This window comes from Vigna angularis, chromosome 4 (assembly GCF_016808095.1).
Source record: "Vigna angularis cultivar LongXiaoDou No.4 chromosome 4, ASM1680809v1, whole genome shotgun sequence".
Taxonomy (NCBI): Eukaryota; Viridiplantae; Streptophyta; class Magnoliopsida; order Fabales; family Fabaceae; genus Vigna; species Vigna angularis.
The window spans coordinates 19,469,609-19,493,904 of NC_068973.1; the positions used below are offsets into that span (position 1 = coordinate 19,469,609).

Genomic DNA, 24,296 nt, shown 5'->3' on the forward strand with positions numbered 1-24,296 from the left:
ATAGAAGGGTTCTCAACAAATGGCCTTGATCATATGATGCAAACAAGCAAGTAATTCAATCATAGAAAACCTGGGCAAAGTCATTCATGCATTCACAGTAATAGTATTCAACAATAATTACTCTGGAGCTCAAAACCTCACATATAAGCTCATTCACATTCCACATATAACATCCTGCTTAGAATCATAATCACAATCATAAACCCTTGCATTTGTTCACAATGCTTCTGAACCACCTGTATAAGCATATAATGTGCACATTCTCAACATCAATCAATATCAAAGCATCATCAGGGATTACTTATCAAACAACAATCATAAGCAAACCATCATAACAGACAAAATTTCCAATTGAGTACATCAAACCCTATTCTACAAACATAAGTGATTGATAAAACAAATCCTACTCTAGTGCTTTGAAAAACTCAGCCCCATCAATGATGCTCTCTCCCAACCCCAAACTTAGATGGAAAACTAGTGAGCAAGTGAGTGAAAGGAAGATTTTCTCAAGAGGGGTGAGGAAAAAGTTGTAGAAAACCTTGGAAAAGTATGTAGGAGTGTGTGCATAGAAGAATCTAAAAAGAGAGGCCAAGGCGCAGTTTAGGGTATAAAAATACCCCAAATGGGCTCAGGTTCCGCTGAGGGGCAACCCAAGCCCCTTCTGCGATACTACCGCTCAGCGGTAGTTTGCCGCTCAGCGGCACTTGCGGGAAGTGCTCTCCTTCTTAGCTTGACCTAGATGCATCCTAAACATACCCCTTATTGGCTCCCTGCAATAAAATTCTCAAATCACTCATGCACAACCCTATTATGCAACTAAAGCAGGATCAAAACAAAAATTATACAGAAAAATTAATCAACTGGGTTGCCTCCCAGGTAGCGCTTGTTTAACGTCACGAGCTTGACCCAAAATCCTCCAGCACCCTTCAGTAGATGCAAATCTTTCTTACCAACACCCATCAGTAGGTGTATACAAACATAGTATCCTTCAGTAGATACTCTTCCGCCTAACATCCATCAGTAGATGTAAACCCTGCAACACACTTATAACAAAAACAAAAATACCCAAAAGTTCAAAATTACATCACCAAACCAAAAATTAAAAGTTCTTAAATCACTGGTTTGCCTCCCAGCAAGCGCTCTTTTAACGTCACTAGCTTGACCCAATAAAGCTCATGTTCCATCTTCTTTTTCTTCTTTCTACTGAACTTCTTCAGAAATTTGATCAAACCAGGAACCTGTTGCAGTGTCTCAATCATAGGAACTTTAATCTCCAATTTCTTGAAGATTTCCATGAAGCACTTAAATTTCTTTTCCTTCCTATGATACTTCTTTGGATGAGGAAGAGGTTTTTCATATGATTCTTTCTTTTTTTCTCTCGTCCTCTTTTTCTTTTCTCTCACTTTCTTTTTTTCTTTTCTTTTTCTACTCACCTTCTCAATCTTCACACAAATTTTCTCTTCTTCTTTCTCTTCTCTCTCTTTTCTCTCTTCTTTTTCCAACTCAACTTTTTCAACATTTACACTCACTAGCTCTTGACACTCTTCCCTGGGGTTAACCTCAGTATTAGCCCCAAAATCCGTGTCAGGCCTTTCTTCCAACTGCTTGGTAATCTGCCCCATTTGAATCGTCAAGTTCTTAATAGCAGCTTCAGTGCTCTTTTGAGAAGATTCAGTTTTCTGCATAAATTGATTAAGAGTTTCTTCCATCTTTACGAACCTTTCATTAAATGCAGAAAACTGTTGCCATAAAGTTGGTTGTTGTTGTTGCTTGTTGAATTGCCTATTTTGTCCAGCCTGCCCATTCTGCCCTTGACCAATGCTTGGGTGTGGTTTCAACCCTTGATTGAAGTTCCCTTGTCGGTACGGAAACTGGTTGGCCATTAAGTTCACATCTTCCAAAGCTTCTGCTGGAAAGGCACACTGACCATTTATATGGTCACCTCCACAAAATTCACACAACTGTGATTGAACCTGTGCAACAGTCTTTAACTCTTTTGGCAGTTGTTCAAGTATCTTTGTGAGATTCTCCAATTGTTGAGTTATTAACTTGTTCTGAGCTATCAAGGCATAATTGGATTGCAACTGTAGAACTCCTTTTTGTTGAATAAGAGCTCCTCTTTCACTGTTCCACTTATGGTCATTAGTAGTCATGTTTTCAATTATTTCTGTGGCTTCCTCTGGAGTCTTCCATTTAATATTGCCTCCAGCTGAGGCGTTAAGCATCATCATGGTTTGTGAACCAAGACCTCCAAGGAAGATTAGGACTACTTCTCCTTCGTCAAATCCATGCGTGGGAGTCTTTCTTAATAGATTTTTGTACCTGTCCCATGCGTGACCTAGTGTTTCCTCCATGCCTTGTCTAAATGAAGAGATCTCTTGCTTCCCTTTGTTGATTTTAAAGCTTTGTTGCTGGCATTGTTGTTGTGGTTGGTTCTCAAATTGTCCGGCAGCTTGCCAAAATTGGCTTTGATCCATGCTTGAGTGAGGTTCCCACCATTGGTTGAGATTACTTTGGTAGAATTGAGTGCCCATATAGTTAAATTCTTGACCAAATTGCATCCTGCAAACATTAGGCACAAAACTCTAGGAAATATTTGTTAGCACAAAAAGATAGAGAAAAAATCAAAGGATATAATTGAAAAGATAAGAAGATAGGAAACAGAAAATAAAATAAAATAAAAACAGAAAAAATAAAATAAAATAAAAAACGAAAAATAAAATAAAATAAAAACAGAAAAATAAAATAAAATAAAATAAAATAAAAACAGAAAAAATAAAAACAGAAATTCAAATTTAAAGTCAAAGATAATCAATAATCACACAAATTAACCAGTTAAACCACGAGTCCCCGGCAACGGCGCCAAAAACTTGATGGACAAATTTATGAGCACCAAAATATGATGTCACAAACTTGTTTTTCAATCGGCAAGTATGACCGAATCGTTCAAGTAATAAACTTGGTAAGACCAAGTATCGTTCTTCCCAAAGGACTCACGGCCTAGTTTAGTTATGTGATTTCTTGATTAGCTAAGACTTAAAGACGAAATATTTGGAGTTTAATATGCAAGACAGAAAATAAACATGTATGCATGAAGTTTTGATCAATGGCTAAAACAAAAGACACACACTTTCAATGGAATATATTAATGAATATGTTGTTGGGGGTCAATTTCATCTTATCCACTCTCATATATTTTAGGAATTCAACATTCAAATCATCATTGTTAATGCCACTCTCTAAAGTACCTTTCTAGAAGGCTTCTCCCCAATCACGAGTTCATACAATTCCTAGCATTCCTAATGATCAGTTCATAAGTGCAGGAGCTTAACGACAACCAAGATCATATTGGGAGAAATTCCCCGGATCTAGACTTCCCCGTACGTTCCCGTATCGACAAAACCAATAATCATGCATCGAATGAGTTAAACAATGCAAGCATTAAGCAAAGAGGAAAAACCCTAACTAATGATGAAAGAAAGCATAAATCTTAATTAAAAGATGTAACAAACAGATTCCATATATGAGAGCTTCATAAGATTACATTGATTCCCCAACAAATATACAAGGTTTAGTTCACCATATTCACCATCTCCCAATCTACCCCCAAGGGGTGAAAAGTGTGTTTCTACTTCCTCCCAGCCAAAGATACAAACCCTAGGACGTGCAAGTCCTTAAATAGGGCATAAAAATAACATAAAACAAGTCCAAGCCCATAAAAACAAAAGAAAACCGGTCCAAGCCCACTTAAAATGGCACTCAGCGGTATTTTACCGCTGAGCGGTAATACCGCATGATCCATTTTGCCCCCAGCTGCTGTTTTTGCCCCTCAGCGGTGATTTTTGCACCTGAAAAGTGCCGCTCAGCGGTATTTTACCGCTCAGCGCCACTCGGTCACACGTTTTCTGCGTTCTGGTTGGTTTTTCAGCATTCTGGTTGACTGGTTGACTTTTCTGGTTGACTGGTTGACTTTTCTGGTTGACTGGTTGACTTTTCAGCACTCCAATCATTCGGTATTTCAATTCTTCTTTCAAATCATTCAATTAGCCTACAAAATCAAGGGAATCTTGCATAAAACCATTAATTCACTTTCAACTCTCTTATTCTTAAAACTAAAGCAAAAATATGATTTCAAGCTAGTTTCTAAGTCTTAAAGGTTGCTTTTGGTATCAAATTTAAGCATAAAAATAACGGTTTTTCAACCGTTATCACTAAGTCATAAAGGTTGTTTTTAATATCAAAATTAAGTATAAAAATAATGGTTTTTCAACCGTTATCACAATCCTAAACTTAGAACTTTGCTTGTCCTCAAGTAAACAAGATGTAACTCAGTCTTCCACCAATCAATGCAATGGTTCAACACATTCAAAAACTCTTTCTTTCAAGACAAGTAATTACTCAAATCAGCTTATCAAAAGGAATTCAGTCAAGATGCACACATTCTTTTATTCAATCAAGCTCATTGTGGTGTTCACATAATCAAATAGTATCCAACAAATGTTATTCTCATGAATGATCAATTAACTAAGCATAGATGTAATCATGTGCTCATGGAATTATTCCTCACTAGATAAAGTGTTTCACTCAATCACACAAGTGTGTATAGAGGTCACTCATTCACTACACTATCACAATGTCACATGAATCAACATTGCCTTTCATTTAACCACAATTAAACACACTCACAAGAAAGCATCATCACAAGGACTTTTCTATGGCTTATAATGTGGCTGGGCTAAGAAGAAAATTGGTTTTTCTGGATCACAAAATCCTTGAGTTAAGAGAATCATCATTTAAACACAACCATTCTTACTTCTTCCCAACTTTCTTTTGCGTTGAGCTTTTCTTTTTCTCCCTTTTCTTTCCTTTTTATTTGTCTTTTCACGTGCTTAGCTCAATGCTTGTTGTTTTCCCTTTTTTTTAGACTTCCCAATCAACCCCAAACTTGAACCTTTATCAATACCACAAGATATTCTCAACTCAACTCAAGGTAAAGATTTTAGAAAAGGGCTTTCACATCATTTTCAAGGCTAAAGGTTCAAAGGATAGAACACATTGTGTTGTCTTTTATTGGGCTAAAATCATGCATTTGGCTAAAAAGGGTTACCAACAAATGGCCTTGATCATATGACACATACAAGCAAGTGATTCAATTATAGAAACCTGGGCAAAGTCATTCATGCTTTCAATGTAATAGCACTTAATCACAAAAACTCTAGAGTTCAAAACCTCACACATAAGCTCATTCAACATGCCTTATATTCCAGATACACATCCTGCTTAGCATCATAATCACAATCACAACATCATGCATCTGTTCACATAGCTTGTGAACAACCACCTGTATATCAACATATAGTGCACAATCTCAACATCAATCAATATCCAAGCATCATCAAGCAATACTCACCATGCATAAATCTCAAGCAAACCATCATAGCAGATAAAGTTTCACACTGAGTACATCACAACCTATTCTAAGAACAGAAGCAAATAAGAAAAATGAGTTTAGAACACTAGGGTGCCTCCTAGTAAGCACTTGTTTAACGTTACGAGCCTGACCCAATAAGATCAAGGATCAATCAACTTCATCACTGTGGACAAGCGTTCCACTTCTCCTCCCAGATAATGCTTAAGACGTTGACCATTCACTACCCAGCTTCTTTGTGGATCACTAGTAGCTGGATCAACCAATTCAATTGCTCCATGTGGATGCACACCTTTAACTATGAACAGTCCTGACCATTTTGACTTCAACTTTCCAGGAAACAGCTTCAATCGTGAATTGAACAATAACACTTGCTGCCCTGGATTGAAGACTTTTTTTATCAACTTCTTGTAATGATAGAATTTTACCTTTTCTTTGTAATTCCTGGATGAATCATATGCATGCAACCGCATCTCTTCAAGCTCCAACATCTTCCTTCTGTTTTTGTTCTGAGTTTCATAGGGATCAAAATTCAAAAATGTAAGAGCCCACAAACTTTATGCTCCATCTCCATTGGCAAATGACATGCTTTCCCATAGACTAACTAAAAAGGTGATAAACCCATAGATGTCTTCATTGCCGTCCTATATGCCCAGAGAGCATCATCCAGTTTCTATGACCAGTCCTTTCTTGATGAAGCAACTGTTTTCTCCAAGATCCTCTTTATCTTTCTGTTAGACACCTCAACTTGCCCATTGGTCTATGGATGATAAGGTGCAGCTACCTTATGTCTCACACCATAATGTTTGAGTACTTTTGCCAGTTGATAATTACAAAAATAAAATCCTCCATCACTAATAAGTACTCTTGGAGTTCCAAAACGTGAGAAGATCTGCCTCTTTAGAAATTTAATCACAGTGCTGGCATCATTTTTGGGACACGTCAATGCTTCCACACATTTACTCACATATTCCACCGCCACCAATATGTATTCATTGTTGAAAGATGGTGGAAAGGGTCCTACAAAATCAATACCCCAACAATCAAAGACTTCAACCTCTAAAATGCCCTGTAATGGCATCTCATGACGTCTTGAAATAGTCCCAGTTCTTTGACACTTATCACAATTTTTGGCATGGTTATGAGCATCTTTAAACAAGGTAGGCCAATAAAATCCTGACTGGAGAACTTTTGTTGTTGTTCTTTCTCCATTTAAATGTCCTCCATAAGGTGAGTCATAACAGTGCTAGAGAATTCTTTCTGCTTCTTCATTTGTCACACACCGCCTCAAAAGATTATCTACTCCAATTTTGAACAAATAAGGATCATCCTAGATAAATTGCTTGGCATCATGCAAAAATTTCTTTCTTTGTTGCCAATTGAGATCTTCTGGAATTACTCCTACAACTTTGAAATTGGCCATATCAGCAAATCACGGCCTTTGTTGAATGTACATGAGTGTTTCATCTGAAAAAGATTCCCAGATTTCTGCTTCCTTGCTAGTAACCTCACTGTTACCCAACCGAGACAAATGATCAGTAATCACATTCTCACTCCCCTTCTTATCACGAATTTTCACATCAAATTCTTGTAATAGAAGCACCCATCTAATCAAATGTGGCTTAGAATCCGGCTTTGTCAACAAATACTTTATAGCTGCATGATATGTGTAGATAATCACCTTAGACCCAATGAGATAAGGTCTAACCTTCTCCAAAGCATACACTATAGCCAGAAACTCCTTTTCAGTAGTAGCATAATTTAACTGAGCATCATTCAAAACTTTGCTAGCATAATAGCTTGTATGAAATATCTTCTCTTTTCTCTGACCAAGTACAACTCCTATTGCATAATCACTAGCATCACACATTAGTTCAAAATTTTGATTCCAATCTGGAGCTACAATCACTAGGGCCGAAACCAATTTGCTTTTCAAGATGTCAAAGGCTTTTAAACATTCTTCATTCATCACAAAAGGTACATCTTTAACAAGCACATTACTCAATGGTTTGGCAATTTTCGAGAAGTCTTTAATAAATCTTCTATAAAATCCGGCATGGCCTAAAAAGCTTCTGATTCCCTTCACATTTGTTGGTGGTGGAAGTTTCTCAATGACCTCTACCTTGGCTTTATCCACTTCAATTCCCCTAGCAGAAATCTTGTGACCTAACACAATTCCTTCTGTTACAATAAAATGACATTTCTCCCAATTAAGCACAAGATTAGTTTGAACACGTCTCTTGAGGACAACATCCATATTAGCCAAACATTTTTTGGAAAGAATCTCCAAACATCGAAAAATCATCCATGAAAACTTCAATACACTTTTCTATGAGATCAACAAAAAGTGCTTACATACACCTTTGAAACGTGGCTGGAGAATTACATAACCCAAATGGCATCTTTCTGTAAGCAAAGACACCAAAAGGACATGTGAATGTCGTCTTCTCTTGGTCTTTTGGGTCTACCACAATTTGATTGTATCCAGAATATCCATTCAGGAAGCAATAAAAAGCAATAAAAAGCCTGACCTGTCAGTCTTTCCAACATCTAATCCATAAAAGGAAGGGGAAAATGATCATTCCTAGTAGCCTTATTCAACTTCCTGTAATCGATGCACATTCGTCATCCAGTAACAGTCCTAGTAGGAATAAGTTCATTCTTCTCATTATAGATTATTGTCATCCTACCTTTCTTTGGCACTACCTGTACTGGACTCACTCATTCACTGTCAGAAATTGGATATATGATGCCAGCTTCCAGAAGCTTTAATACTTCTTTTCTAACAACTTCCTTCATCATAGGATTTAACCTTCTCTTCGGTTGAGCCACTGGTTTATAATCATCCTCCATAAAAATTTTGTGCATGTAGTAAGTTGGGCTTATACTTTTGAGATCTGAGATTGACCACCTAATAGCTTCTTTGTTGGCTTTCAATATTGCTATGAGCTTCTTTTCTTCTTCACGAAACAAAGAATTACAAATGATGACTGGTTTGTTCCATCTTCTTCTAAGAAAACATATTTCAAATGTGATGGCAACATTTTTAACTCCAGCTTCTTTTCTTTAATTTCTTCTTTGGTATCAATTTTCTCAAAATTGGCCTCCTCTACCGGAATTTCCTTTAACGTCTCCAAATCCGTTAAACACTCATCAATTAATTTCTCTTCCTCTTCATTCAAATACTCACATGCATCAATGAGAGTTCTTTCTAATGGAGAAGAACAATGCACCATCGTTTCTCGCACCATACAAACTTCATCAGCCACATCAATTTGAAAACATGCTTTATCATCCTTAGGGTATGTAATGGCTTTGAATACATCAAAATTCACTTCTTCATCTTGCACTCTTACTTTAAGCTTACCATTCTCTACATCAATTAAAACTCTAGCAATTTTCATAAATGGTCTCCCCAGGATAAGAGGCACATCTCCATTCTCCTCCATCTCCATTATAACAAAATCCACTGGAAATACAAATTTGTCAACCTTTACCAGCACATCTTCAACCACCCATACGGATATTTAAGAGACCTGTCTGCCAATTGAAGCGCGATTCTAGTAGGTTTGAGTTCCAAACCCTCAATTCTTTTGAACATAGAAAGCGACATTAAATTAATGCTAGCTCCCAAATCAATCAACGCCCTTCCAACTTCCAACTCTCCTATGGTGCATGGAATAGTGAAGCTTCCTGGATCTTTAAACTTAGGAGGTAATTTTTGTATGATTGCACTACAGTTACCTTGCACTTCAATGGTCTCCTTCTCAATGTATTTTCTTTTCTTTGTAAGGAGTTCCTTCAAAAATTTTGCATATGATGGCATTTGTTGCAATGCTTCAGAGAAAGGTATGGTAATCTCCAGCTTTTTAAACATCTCCATGAATCGCTCCAACTGTTTTTCTTTCTCCTTCCTTGAATAAATCTTTGGATAAGGAAGTGGTTTTTCAAAATCTCTTTCTTTTTTTCTCTCATCTATCTCTTCTTTCTCTCTTTCCTTTTTTCTCTCAACTACCTCTTCTCTCTTTTTTTCTTTCTCAACCCTCTCTTTCCACTCAAGTGTTTCTTTCCCACTCTCATTTTCTTTCTCTTTTCTCTCTATTTTTCTTTCCTCTAACACTTTGTCACTTCTTGTAACAATGGTTTTACACTCTTCCCTCAAATTAATTTTCGCATTCTTCTCACAACCCTCCATCTTGTTGACCAATTGCCCAATGTGCATCTTCATACTGTTAAATGTCGCCTCTACATTCTTACAATAAGAAATGCTCATTTTCATGAATTGTTGGAAAGTCTACTCAAGCTTTGTGGTTTTCTTAATTGGAGTAGGTTGTTGCTGCCACTGTTTCTGTTGCCTTTGAACCATTGAAATATTATATATCTCTTGTCGTAATAAAGAAATCTTCTTTGTCACTTCTTCCAACTGTTGAGTAATAATTTTATTTTGTGCAAGCAAGGCATCTTGAGATTGCAATTGTAGGACTTCCTTTTGTTGAGGTGGAGCTCCTCTTTCATTATGCATCTCGTTATCATTGGTAGCCATGTTTTCTATCAATTCAAAAGCTTCCTCTGGAGTCTTCCATTTGATATTACCTTCAGCTGAGGCATCTAGCATCAATTTAGTTTGTGAACCAAGACCTCCAAGGAAGAGAATGACTATTATTGCTTCGTCAAAGCCATGAGTGAGCGTCTTTTACAACAAGCTCTTGTATTTATCCCATGCTTGACCTAGTGTCTCCTCCATGCCTTGTCTAAAAGAAGAGATTTCTTGCTTTCCTTTATTGATTTTGGACTATGGGAAGTACTTGTTTAAAAACTTTGACACCACGGCTTCCCATTCAGTAAAGCTATCCTCTGGGAAAGAATTCAACCATGGCTTAGCATTGCCTCCCAATGAGAAAGGAAACAAACTAAGCTTTATTGCATCATCCGGCTCACCATTGATCTTCACAGTGTTGCAAATCTCATTGAATGTGGTTAGATGCTCATATGGAATTTCATGAGACAATCCATTAAATTGGTTGCTCTTTACCAATTGTATAAATGTCGGTTTCACCTCCATGTTTGCAGCATTGACCCTCGGCCTAATCCTATTAAAGTGATGAGGGCCAACAACATTGGTGTAATCTACCAAAGTACGTCTACCATTGTTCTCTCTGGCCATCTCTTCAGTACTTTGGTTAGATATTTGTAGTGAGGGTTGTAGAATTGTCTCCGGAGAAGGAAATAATTCTCTAGATGTTCGGATTCTCCTTCTCCGTCTACTCTCGTCCAATCCTTCAAGAAGAGGTTCCGTTGTTTTCGTGCTCCTAGTCCGAATTGTATCCTGCATACACAAGAAACTAAGACCCTAGAAACAATTGTTAGCACAAAAAGATAGAAAAGATAAACTAAAAGGATAAAAAAAAGATAAAACAAAAAGATAAAAAATCAAGTCAAAGCTAATTAATAATCACACAAATAGAACAGTTAAACCACGAGTCCCCAGCAACGGCGCCAAAAACTTGATAAACAAATTTTTAATCCCTGGCAACGGCGCCAAAAACTTGTTAACACTCGGCAAGTGTACTGAATCGTATCAAGTAATAATAAAATGGTAAGACCAAGTATCGTTTCCAAAAGGACTCACGGCCTAGACAGTTATGTGATTTCTTGATTAAATTAGACTTATAAGCAAAATCATTTTGTTTGAATTGCGGAAAATAAACATGAATGCAATTGAATAAGTTAAACCAAGCATGCATAGAGTATAGAGGAAAAACCCTAACAATTAGTGAAGTAAAGCATATATAACCAATAATCAATTCAATACATGAGAGTTTCAAAGGATTACATCGTTTCCCCAACAACAATGGAGGTTTAGTTCACCATAGACATGGTGAAACTAGATGAAAGTAATGAAAAGAATGAAAGATATAACCGTAAAAGTTGAAGATCGGAGCTTCCGCATCCAAAATCCGCCTCCAAGGGGTGAAAAGTGTGTAATTTCGCCTCTTTCTGTCCAAAGATATCAACCCTAGATCGATTAAAACCTTATATAGTTTATTAAAAATTATAGAAAATAGGCCCAAGCCCAATTAAATGGCCCTCAATGGCAGAATTGCGCTTTGCGGTAAGTGCGGTTCTTCAGAATGACGCTCAGCGACAATTTTAACCCTCAGTGGTGACTGTGGTGCTTCAGAATGCTGCTCAGCAATAAAAGTTACGCTCAACGGTGACTGCGGCTCTTCTTTTGTGCACTTTTACTTCCTTTCCTGAGTCCAACTCCTTACTACTTCAACTTCTTTCATCTAATTCATCTTAATTCCTGCCAAAACAAGGAAAACCAAGTATAAAACCCATCCAACTCTCTTATTTCCAAAACTTAAGCAAAAACATGATTCCAAGCTGGTTTCTAAGTCATAAAGATTGTTTTTAATATCAAAATTAAGTATAAAAATAACGGTTTTTCAACCGTTATCACTAGGCAATACTGCTTTTGGGATAGATTCCCCAGATCTAGATTTCCCCGTATGTGTCCATATCGACAAAATCAATTATCATGCTATGAATGAGTTAAACAAAGCAAGCATAGAGTATAGAGGAAAAACCCTAAAAATTAATGAACAAAGCATTTAAAATAAGAATCAATTCAATACATGAGAGTTTCAAAGGATTACATTGTTTTCCCAACAACAATTGAAGTTTAGTTCACTATAGACATGGTGAAGCTAGATGAATAATGGAAAAGAATGAGATAGAAAAACCCTAAAAGTTGAAGATAGGAGCTTCCGCCTCCCAATCCGCCTCCAAGAGAGTGTTTCTACGCCTCTTCTGTCAAAAGATACCAAGCCTAGGACGTCCAAATCCTTAAATAGAGCACAAAAAAAGTCCAAACCCACGAGACTGGCGCTCAGTGCCCCAACTTATGGCACCCAAGCGTGACTACGAAAGCATCTGCGCTCAGCGCCCCTAGAAGGGCGCCCAGGCGTGAGTTGCGGTACTAACTGGCGCTCAGTGGCACAAAAAAGGCGCTCAAGTGCTAAGGCGAGACTTCAGCCCTGAGGGCCTCCAAAAGGGTGCCTAAGCACCACCTACAATCCTTCTCCTAATGATTTTCCAGCTTTTCCTGAGTTCCAGCTCCTTGATACTTCAACTCTTCTTCCAAACCATCCTAATTCCAGTTAAAACAAGGAAAACCAAGCGTAAAACCAATAATTCCACCTTCAACTCTCTTATTCTCATAACTAAAGCAAAAGCATGATTTCAAGCTAATTTCTAAGTCATAAAGGGTGGTTTAGTATCAAAATTAAGTATCAAATAACGGTATTTTCAACCGTTATCACTAATAAATGGACGATTTTCATAGTCCATGCGAATCAAAAGCCCACGAAAATGTTATGCAGTACAGCTCAAGGTGGTGCCCTACGTTCCTTCTTGAAAGATCAATCATTTAGAGGTAGTTATGGTCGACCTAAATCCTAGGAGAAACATAGAGGAATGGATGGAACCGCAAGATAAGGTCAAACAATTGATTTTGGGATCACAGAAGGAGCAAGTCCCCAATGTAAGGAGGAGTCTTAATCCGTAGCAGGAACGATTGTTGACGAGAGTGTTCAAGGCCAACATTGACCTATTCGCTTGGACAACGGTGAACATGCTACGCATTCACCCTACGTGATGTCTCAGAAGCTCACCATGCTCAAAAAGCCCACCTAATGGCACAGAAGAAACGATGTTTGGGCAAGGAGAATAAGAAAGTTGTTGAGGTATAGGTGAAGAAGCTTTGAGAAGCATATTTCCTTCAGGAAATCACCTATGCCATGTGGTTGGCAAACGTGGTTATGGTCAAGAAGCTGAGTAGTCAATGAAGGATGTGCACTAGGGATGGCAACGGGTCGAGTCAGATACAAATAGTGCCTACCTGCAACCTAAACTGCAAAACGAAAATCCGTGGATACTCGCAAAAATTTTAAAAATAAAATTTAAATTTAAATACAAAATATATATGATATAAATCAAATTAAATTAAATATAAATTAAAATTCAATTTTTTAATTAAATTTAACCTAACTCCCAATTTGCAAGAACAAAATTGCAAGCATAGAACCCCAAGATCATAAACGCATAGAAAATCCATAAACACTACAAGACCAAGAATTCCAAAAAATCTCAAACTAGAAAAGAAGATCCGAAACTCTAAACTTGCTACAAAGTCAGCAAAAACCCTAATCGCAGGAACCCTAACCCTAAATCTCAAGAAACAACAACACTAAATTCCCAATTTTAAATCTCTCAATCCTGAATAAGAACCCTCAATATTTCTCCACCACCTACAGAGGAAAAATAAAGAAAACTCAATCCCAAAATCGTGAGCCAAACGTGAGAATCGGACCCCTGTACTGCAAAGTCGTTGCGATACGTAGAAGCCTCCTTGCTCTGCAAGACGAACAAGAAAAAGTTAAGGGAGAAGAAACTTCCCTCCTTGCACAGCAAACTAGCACAAAGGGAAGGAGAATAACAAGAAGGATCATGCGCCCTCGCGAGTCACACCATCGCTGCACCGCCCACTTTGCCTCCACGAGACCACCTCCTTTGCGCGAGCCACAAATGATTATCTCTAAGCTGAGTTGTGCGCGCGAGAACATACATAGAGAATAAGCTTGAAGCTTCTGAGTTTGCTCACTAGAAATGTAAAAGAGTAGAGATTGGGAAAAAAACTCTAAATACAGTTTTTAAGAGAAATCAACAATTAGGCAATTGAGATTTTTAATTAGGGTTACATAATTTTTAATTGAAAAACTTTCCTTTTTTTCAAGAGTAATAAAAAAAATTAATTTTAAGAAATAAAATAAAATTATTATTATTGTTTTTTGTAGGTAATGGATACTCGCGGGTCGAATACTATAAAACCTGCACCCAACAAGTTTAGAAGCGGGTATTAAAATATCCGCGGGAAATAACTACCCGTTGTTGATTTTATCCACGGGCGCGCATTTTTTTATCATCCCTAATGTGCACCAACTTCATTCACCTAAACAAGGCCTGCCCGAATGATGCTTACAAAATTTATCTGAGTGGAAGGCAACAAGGTTAGAAGGAAAAATCCCACATGAAAAAAACACTAAATTTGTCACCATGATGACACCCCAAAACCTCAAGAGAGCGTGATGCGACCAAGAGGACATGACACCACCACCTAATGAAAAATTGATTCTCTCCAAGGCTCACAAACTCACACAACAAAAGAATACAAAAATTGAATTTTCCCAAGTTTAAATAAACTTGGTGGCTCACATGATCCAAAGAAGGATTATTGAATCCTGGGAGAAAAACACTACCAATTTTAGTGAACTCTAGAAAAATCATAGAAGAAAATATTATGATGCATTTACATTCAATCAATCTTATTCATCCAATGGTCCACAACGCAACATATTCATCTAATCAATCACATTAAAATCTCTCTATCACTTCGAGTTCTTTGGACAATAAAAGCAATATTTTCTAAAGATTCTCGACCTCTCCTGAAGCCTAGGGGGCTAGTGTATATTGTATAACCGAGATGCTCTTGTGAGTGTGAACCAATACCACTTAGGATTACATATCGCTTAAGTATGGTTATCCTTAATTAATCAACAAAAAAAAGTAGTTAAGAATAATGAACTTGACTAATCTAGGCTCACTCAATTAGAAGGTCATTAAAATAATATAAATAAACATTGTTCACAACATAAAAGACTCTTAATTTATTATTACATTTACACTTCTGAAATTTGTTGACTTAAGGGTCAAAGTATTTTGCATACACCATCGTTATCTTCAAAGTAGGATTCATTTTACACTTACAATGTCAGTTCCTTATAAGTACATTATGAAAAAGAAAAATTAAATAATTAAATTAATAAAAATAATCTAAATTTGTTTATGAAAAAGAATTACAAATTATATTGTAAAATTGATTACAAATTTCGTATATATTTTATTTTCTTATCTTTAGGTGTTTTATTTTTTTATCTTTAAAACAAATTTTAATAGTTTTGTTATAAAAATTGTCAATAATTACAAATGTATATTGCAAGTTTTGTGAATTTGAAATATAAACATATATAAAGATATTTATATATTATGATTTTTAAATATAATATAACTCATTTCTTATAAACTTCCATTATATGAAATATAATGCAACTAGAATACTGGCTATATACATGTATATATTTCTTCACAATTGTTAACCTATATATTTTTTTCTCAACAATGATTACCTTTGGTTAAAGTGATAAATGTTTTTGGAGTATACACAGATTCCACAAAATCATCCTCAAACCTACTATTAACTATTGAAATCTGATCTTTTGAAAATCCATCACCAAATTTGAAGAGATATATGATTATTAAAAACAAAAGTAAACATTTATATTTGTGAAGAAAAAAAAAATGAAAGTTAAAATAATAGGTATAAGATGGGTGTAAAATTGAATAGGTGTAAAAACACTATAGGTGCTTCTCTTTTCTCCAATGATAAATCAGTAACGTAAAATCGAATCATGAGCTTTCTTAAAATAGAAACCTTCCCTTAAAAACAATACAAGCCGTAGAATTGAAGTAGAGTTCCCACTTGAAGTGGACAGCCACCAAAACCAAAGGAACCCCACTTCTTTTCTCTCTGCCTTCAATTCTTCTCTTATCCTTTTTATCAGACAAACCAAAACATAATTATCCTCCTTACATTATTTCCCAACTTTTTTGCTCCATCTTCGTAACCCTTTTGTACTTTCTAGTCAATTCATCTGCTCAACGCAACACGACTTCAACCACGTTCTTTTGCATGAAGCATTTGCATGCAAACTTCATCAGCTAACTATTTTCGAACATATATAGTATATGTATATATATGATGCATGTGGCTTACCAAGGTGATGCATGTTTGACGCATGAAAGAGTCATCATCTATAAGGGTTGCACGTAAGAGGAAGTGAAGGTTTTTGTAAGAAGAATGGAGATAAATATGAGAAAAATGGAAGAAGCAACCAATAAATCGGATGACTACATAGTATGTTATGCACCTACCATGATAACAACAAATGGGGTGTGGCAAGGAGACAACCCTTTGGATTATTCTCTCCCTCTTTTCATCTTGCAATTGACTTTAGTTGTGATTGCCACCCGCTTATTTGTGTTCATACTCAAACCTTTTCGCCAGCCACGCGTAATTGCTGAAGTCTTGGTTAGTTTTATTTCTTCAACATGATCGATAATTTCATTATATATCTGAGCAAATTTCATTCATGCAATCTTGTCTTTGTATGTGTTGCGTCACTTCAGACCTAAACTGTTTGGCTAAAAACATCTCCCAACTGTTTCTGTTATGGTTTTAAAAACATTTGTTTAGGAAAGTATTTTCAGAAGTTGAAATTGTTTTAAAGAACCATTTTTAAAACCAAGAGTGAGAAGGGCTAGAAGATTAACACACTCTGATTGGTTTTTTGCTGACAGATGTTATGATTTTGCATGGGTACAGGGTGGAGTAGTATTGGGTCCTTCGGTGCTTGGACAAAACGAAACATTTGCCAATGCAGTGTTTCCTCTAAGAAGTGTTATGGTGATTGAAACAATGGCAAATATTGGTCTCCTCTATTTTCTGTTCTTGGTAGGGGTGGAAATGGACATAACAGTGATGCGAAGCGTGGGTAGAAAAGCTGTGGCTTCGGCAATGGCTGGCATGATTTTACCTTTCCTCGTTGGAGTGGCCTTCTCCTACCTTTTGGCCAAAAAAACTGATACCCATATAAACCAAGGCACATACATCCTATTCCTTGGCGTTGCTCTCTCTGTCACTGCATTTCCTGTCCTTGCTAGGATCCTGGCTGAGCTTAAACTCGTTAACACAGAGTTGGGGAAGCTTGCTCTTTCAGCTGCACTCATCAATGACGTGTGTGCTTGGGTTCTGTTAGCTTTGGCCATTGCACTAGCTGAGAACAATGCAGCTTCATTGGCTTCTCTCTGGGTTCTACTCTCTGGTGCTGCATTTGTGGCATTTTGTGTTTTTGCTGTTCGACCAGCAGTTGAATGGCTGATTAGGAAAACCCCTGAAGGAGAAACTTTCAGTGAGTTTTATATATCTCTTATTCTAGCTGGGGTCATGGTCTCAGGCTTCATCACTGATGCAATTGGAACTCATTCTGTTTTTGGAGCTTTTGTGTTTGGTTTGGTAATCCCAAATGGACCACTCAGTTTTACTCTTGTGGAAAAGCTTGAGGACTTTGTTTCCGGACTTCTGCTACCTCTCTTTTTTGCCATAAGTGGGCTAAAAACCAACCTAGCACTCATTAATGGCTCATACACCTGGGCGATTCTTATTCTAGTCATTTTTCTGGCCTGCATTGGCAAAGTTCTTGGCACCCTATTGATTGCACTGCTTTATCAAATGCCAATACGTGAAGGAGCTGCCCTTGGTTTACTCATGAACACAAAAGGTCTCGTTGAAATGGTCGTGCTTAATGTTGGGAAGGACCAGAAGGTACTCACTAAAATGATAATGTTATACATACTTCCTTCAAATAATCCTCATATTTTATAAAAAAAATAAAATAAAATTGTTGCATGAATCACTTACAACTTTGTTTAACAAATAGGATAATTATACTTCTGGTTCCCTTAATTCCTCTCTTGATAAGTGATGCCGATCACTTACAACTGCATGCGTGCAGGTTTTTGATGAAGAATCATTTGCAGTTATGGTCGTTATAACAGTAATAATGACTGCCATTATTGTACCTGCCATATCAATCATTTATAGGCCCTCAAGAAGCAGCATATATTACAAAAGAAGAACAATTGAGATATCAAAATCAAATACTGAGTTCAGACTCCTAGTGTGCATCCATACCCCTCGAAACGTTCCAACAATGATAAACCTTCTTGAAGCCTCTAACCCATCAAAGAACTCCCCAATATGTGCCTATGTGCTCCATCTGGTGGAACTCAGTGGTCGAACATCAGCCATGCTCATTGTCCACAACACAGCAAAACAAGACCTCCCTGCCCTTAACAGAACCGAAGCTCAATCTGACCACATAATCAAAGCCTTTGAAAACTACGAGCAGCATGCTTCATTCATCGCAGTTCAGCCCTTGACAGCCATCTCTCCCTATTCCACCATGCATGAAGACATATGCAATTTGGCAGCAGACAAACGTGTGGCCCTCATCATTGTTCCTTTTCATAAACAACAAACAGTCGATGGTGGCATGGAAGCTACAAACATGGCCTATAGAGCCATCAACCAGAATGTACTAGCAAATGCACCTTGCTCAGTAGGAATTCTAGTAGATAGAGGCTTAAGTGGCTCTAATCGTTTGGCTGGAAATCAAGTATCTCATCACATAGCAGTATTGTTTTTCGGAGGCCCAGATGATAGAGAGGCATTGTGCTATGGATGGAGAATGATGGAACATCCAGGGATTAGCCTCACCATAATGCGTTTTCTCCCAGGTGAACAGGCAGAGCCGTCCTGCCCACAACAAGACAGCAATAATATGGATGGACCAAGGATGCTGACAGTGCAAACAGATAGGGATATACAGAAGAAACTTGATGAAAAACTTCTAGAAGAATTTAGGATGTCATGTGGGAGTGAAGATGCAGTTGATTATGTTGAGAAGGTAGTTAACAATGGGGAAGACACAGTGGCTGCAATAAGGAGCATGGATGATGTTCATGATCTTTTCGTTGTTGGGAGAGGTCAAGGGATGATATCACCTCTCACTGCAGGACTCACTGATTGGAGTGAATGTCCTGAAATGGGGGCCATTGGAGATTTGCTAGCATCTTCAGATTTTGCTGCCACTGCTTCAGTTTTGGTGGTGCAACAATATGTTGGGCAAGTATATCCAGGAACGGAAACACCTAATGGTGATGATTATATCGATTTTAGCCATTGTTCTACATCACCTGCAGCTAAAGTATACAGTTAGACCATTTTAAACCTAAACCATGCAAAGTACAGAACATTTATTCTCTTTTCTTTTTCATATGTTCCCTCCATTTTTGTATCATGTCTCCTGGAGTATAGTTATTTTTGTTTGTAATATAACTTCTTCAATACGACAAATGTACATATTAAAACTATATCAGCACAATCGGTTATCTTTTCATAACTCTTTGCCTTTCAATAGTCAATTCAAGTTAATTGACATCAGTATTAGGGGTTGGAAGGTATACGAGAGAGAAGAAGAAAGTATATGAGAGAAGAAGAAAGTATAGGAGAGAAGAAGGACACCAAACAGTGGAAGCACTAGTAAAAAATATGTTTTTTAACTCGTCCAATAGACTTCGGTCTAAGAAAAACCGAAGCCTATCAGAAAGCGGTGGCAATTTTGTAGTTTTGATGAATTTATATGTCTCGGTTCAGTGAGAACCGAAGCATATAGCACATATTATGGCCTATTAGCTCGGTTAAAGGTGGAACCGAGGCTTGTGTTTTGGCGTATTGACTCGATTAAAGGTGGAACCGAGGCCTATTACCTCGGTCAAATCTCGCACCTCACCTACTCTCATCTCCCCTTTTTCATTTTACACGAAGCGGTTTTCTTTTCTCTCGCAGAAGCAAAAACAAAGAGGGCAATCTCTCTTCTCCCACTTGACAGCCACGGCGCGAGAAGGTTCTTTCCTCCATTGCAGCAGCTTTTGCGCTCCGGCAAGGATGACGATGGTGGCCGGAGTTGAAAGCGGAGGGGAGGCGCGATGGTGGAGACGAGTACCGCGGCGGCGATGATGGGAGGCTCGCCGATCTAAGGCGTTTGGCGAGCAGAGAAGATGGTGCCTTGGAGATGATGGGAGGTTCGTCGATCTAAGAGTTGAACAAATCGCGGTGGTTTCTGTGGAGGCGAGGTGGCGGCGAGGTCACAGTGAGACCACAGCGAGGTCGCGGCGAGGCCATAGTGAGGTCGCGCGAGGTCGTGGCGAGGTGGCGGAGAGGTCGTGGCAAGGGCGTCCTACAGCGGTGGCATTGGCGAGGCACGAAGCGGTGGCGGCGAGGTCGTGGCGAAGTCGCGGTGAGGACGTCCTGTAGCGATGGCATTAGCGAGGCACGAAGAGGTAGCGGCAAGGTCGTGGCGTAGTCGCGGCGAGGACGTCCTGCAGCGGTGGCGTTTCTGCGAGAAGGGGAGGCATCAACCTTCATCTTTTATTCTCTCTGTTCTAGTTTGGCCATGCAGGAGTCTCCCTTCTTCCCCAAATCGTTCTCAGAGTTGGTGATGACAACCTCCGCAATGCTCATTGCATCAAAACCCATACTTTTTTTTCTGTATTATTTTGGGAGCGATTTTGTTAAGGCTAGTGTAATTGTTGTTGGAGTGCTTGCTTCTGAGATTTGGTTCTGTATCTTTTGAGATTTGGTTCTGTGAAAGGGAAGGAAAATTCAATAACCCTTTTACTTTGATTGTGGACTGTTTTGCTTGGACTGTGGACTGTGCAACGAAGAGGGAGAAGTGGATTGTGCATACCGAAAAAATAAAAAAAAACACGTTATTACCTTGGTTATCTAAGAACCGAGGCATAATCCTATCTCGTTTTAACCCAGTTCAGAACCGAGGCATAAAGCCACCCCCTTTTTACCTCGTCCATATATGCCTCGGTTGCAAAACCGATGCCTATAAGCAAAATTAACCGATGTCATTTCCCCTTACTGCACTAGTGAAGGTGGGGAGAGATTGAGCCGAAACGGTGGAAAACAGTGAGGGAGAAGAAGAAGGGCACCGAATAGTGGAAAGCGGGGAAATGTCAAGCCGAACGATGGAAGGCGGTGAGGAATCGAGTCGAACGGCTGAAGACGGTGAGGGCTCGAGCCGAACGATGGAAAGAGATGAAAAACCGAAGCCCGATCAGTTGAAGAGTTACTATCCTAACGGTTGTAGCAGTTAGGACGAGCGGGAAATAATTATAGTAAATAGAGTTATATCATAGGGAAATATTTGGTATAAGATAATTATAGTAAATAGAGCTATATTCTAGGGAAATATTCAGTATAAGATAATTATAATAAATGAGCTATATTCTAGGGAAATATTCAGTATAAGATATTTACAGTAAATAGAGCCATATTCTAGAAAAATATTTAATATAAATAGAGCTAGATTCTATTGTTAGGGTTATGTTTTTTATTATTGAGTTTGTTAACAGGCGGCTACAATCCTTTGAGGGAGGTTATGCTCCCAACAATCCTTGTTTAGATAATTCTATTACCATTAATAAGAGAAATTCATTCTTTCATTATCCTTTCTGCCTACTGTGATCGTGATTAATTAGGATTCCTACTCAGGAACCTAACAGTATGATTCTGATGTTGTATTTAATATTCTCTCTTTCTTTTCTGGCTACAATGGATAACAGCAACTACTGGGATCCTACAACTACAAAAGTGTTAAAATTGTTTCCACTTACCATTTTGGTTTGATGTTCTTGCCAAAACATTCACTTAATCTTGTTTAGTTCTTAGAACACTTGGTTATGCAGGAAAAACTCGTATAAATACCGTTGTTAATCTTCTTTTACATCTTTTTATCTAATTTTTAATTGGAGGAGGATTTAAACTGTGAAGTATTTCTTCTTTAAAGTTATGTCCTTTTTATCCTCTTACTCATCCTTTTCTAAAAGAATTTTTGAACAAAAATCTTTTGTTGTGTCCAATTGCTTTTAAAGATAACAAAACACAATGTATTCCCTCCAATGAGGACCTATTGCATTGTTATCATTTGAACTCCATATATATGTGCTTGTAGAACTTTATCTGTATCACTGCACAAGTTGTCATACACATAAGCATGTTGGAAAGAATCATATCCAACATCACATATCATTTCTTCTAATTGATCATCCATCTCTAAATCAACTTCTTTTGTTTTTACTTGAAACTCAGTTTGGCATGTCTATTAATTCATCATGACATGTTTACTTTGTGTAGCTCTTTAGGAATCCATCACAAAGAACATGTTTCCGAATAACTTCAGTTGGTAGTTTTCACTCATTCAAATAATTAACACGCAAAGCAATAGAATCTTTTGATATTGTCTAGAACATTCATTGCAAATTTAAGAAATTGTTATATATAATTTATCTAATTTCGATTCATTGTTATTGGTAAAAACCAACACCTCTATTTTTAGGTGGACTAAGAAACAATTAAACATGCAGTTTAATACGTGAACTCAGTCCTATTACCAAACCACAACATAAACCATTAATCAATAGATTTAGTTCACTACACTTCACCTCAAAGTATCTAAGAGACTAATATCTCATTCCTAAACAGTCCTACTAATTAAGACTCATTCCGATGTCCATTTTTCTTTAACCTAGAATTTATTTGGTGGTTTTAATCACCACCAAAACTCCACCACCTTTGGCATTAGATTCAACGAAACAAAAAACGAGATACATGGAGATTAAAATTGTCGGTTTTTGGTTATAGTGAGTAGACCGGCAGCTTCCAAACAAATTGGTGCCTCATTTGTAGCCTCACTATTTGCATGGATTCAGATCCATTGATTTCTATATCTCATTGTTTTCTCATCAATTCTAACACAAAAGGGTAATCAATCCAATTGAAGCAATAACACAAACACAGAAAGCTTCAAGAATTGGGGAAACTCATAATATAGAATTTTCCTCAACGTAAAAGTAAATAGCACGAAACACAATATCCTCCATAGTAACTACAAGTTTGAAAGAGCGTGACCCACCACACCACAAAAGAAAGCTTCAGCGTGACCTACCACAACACTACAAAAGCAACAACGACGACAACACTAACAACGTCATCACAACACGACCAAGCCTCTACAACAACGACAACCATCAAACTCCAGAACTAGCGACGACAACCATCGCAAGCAAAGAGGAACAACCACACACTGCAAGCAAAAAGGAATAACACAACAATGGATGAGAGCAAGTGAAGAGAAGATAAGAGAGAACAATGTAGTGGATGAAAGTGAAATGTGAAAGCAAGATGGAAAGGAATATTAAACATTTTATAGTAGTTATAGTGACTAACCGGTATAAAAAGTGTGTCCCAATATTACATTTTTTTCACTGCACCACTTTCTATACCAGTTTTAGGTATAACCGGTATAAAAAACGACTTCCTATACCAGTTCTAAGTGCAACTGATATATAAAATCTTTGTAATTTATTACAGTTAAAATATCGCATTACTTTCTATACCAATTCTTGGTTTAACCAATATAGAAAAAATTTCCATATATATTCGATAATGCCATTGGACCACTTTCTATACTTGATAGATTTCAATTGATATAAAATATTGCTATTAAAAACTTATTTTGCACCCGTGTTTGTTCAAATATATGGCTGCACCAGTGTCTTGGTGCTCCAAGAAACAAAATGTGTAGTAGCCCTCTTTTCGTGTGAGGTGGAATATATAACATATGTAGGGCAGCATGCCAACGTTTGTGACTGGAATATGTGTTAAAAGAATTAAAGATTGACTACGTGAAGCCTTGTAAACTACAAGAGAATAATAAGTCTGCCATAGACTTATCCAAGAACCCAATATGCCACGGGAAGAAGAGTAAACATATCGAGACGAAGTATTACTTCTTGAGAGATCAGGTTCTGAAGAACAAAATTGAGTTGATACATTGCAGCACAGAGGAGCAAGTTGCGGACATTTTTACAAAGCCTTTGAGGCAACAATGATTTCATAAGCTTAGAAGCATGCTGGGGTTGAAGCTTCTAGATAATTTGGATTAAGGAGAAGTATTGTTGTAAACCCAAATTATCTGTTATAAACTAACTGTCTATTACAATTAGTCTTACCTTTTGTTTCTGTATAAAAACTACATGTATACACCTTTACAAAGCT

The 24,296-nt window shown here is 37.5% G+C and overlaps 1 protein-coding gene across 1 annotated transcript; it reads left to right on the forward strand.

Moving 5' to 3' along the window:
* The first annotated feature begins 16,427 nt into the window (after window positions 1-16,427).
* LOC108330365 (cation/H(+) antiporter 15) lies at window positions 16,428-19,386 on the forward strand. The gene is made up of 3 exons (XM_017564849.1): window positions 16,428-16,637; window positions 16,932-17,930; window positions 18,121-19,386. Exons 1-3 carry the CDS (start codon window positions 16,428-16,430, stop codon window positions 19,384-19,386), a joined length of 2,475 nt encoding a protein of 824 aa, XP_017420338.1.
* The last annotated feature ends 4,910 nt before the right edge of the window (window positions 19,387-24,296 follow it).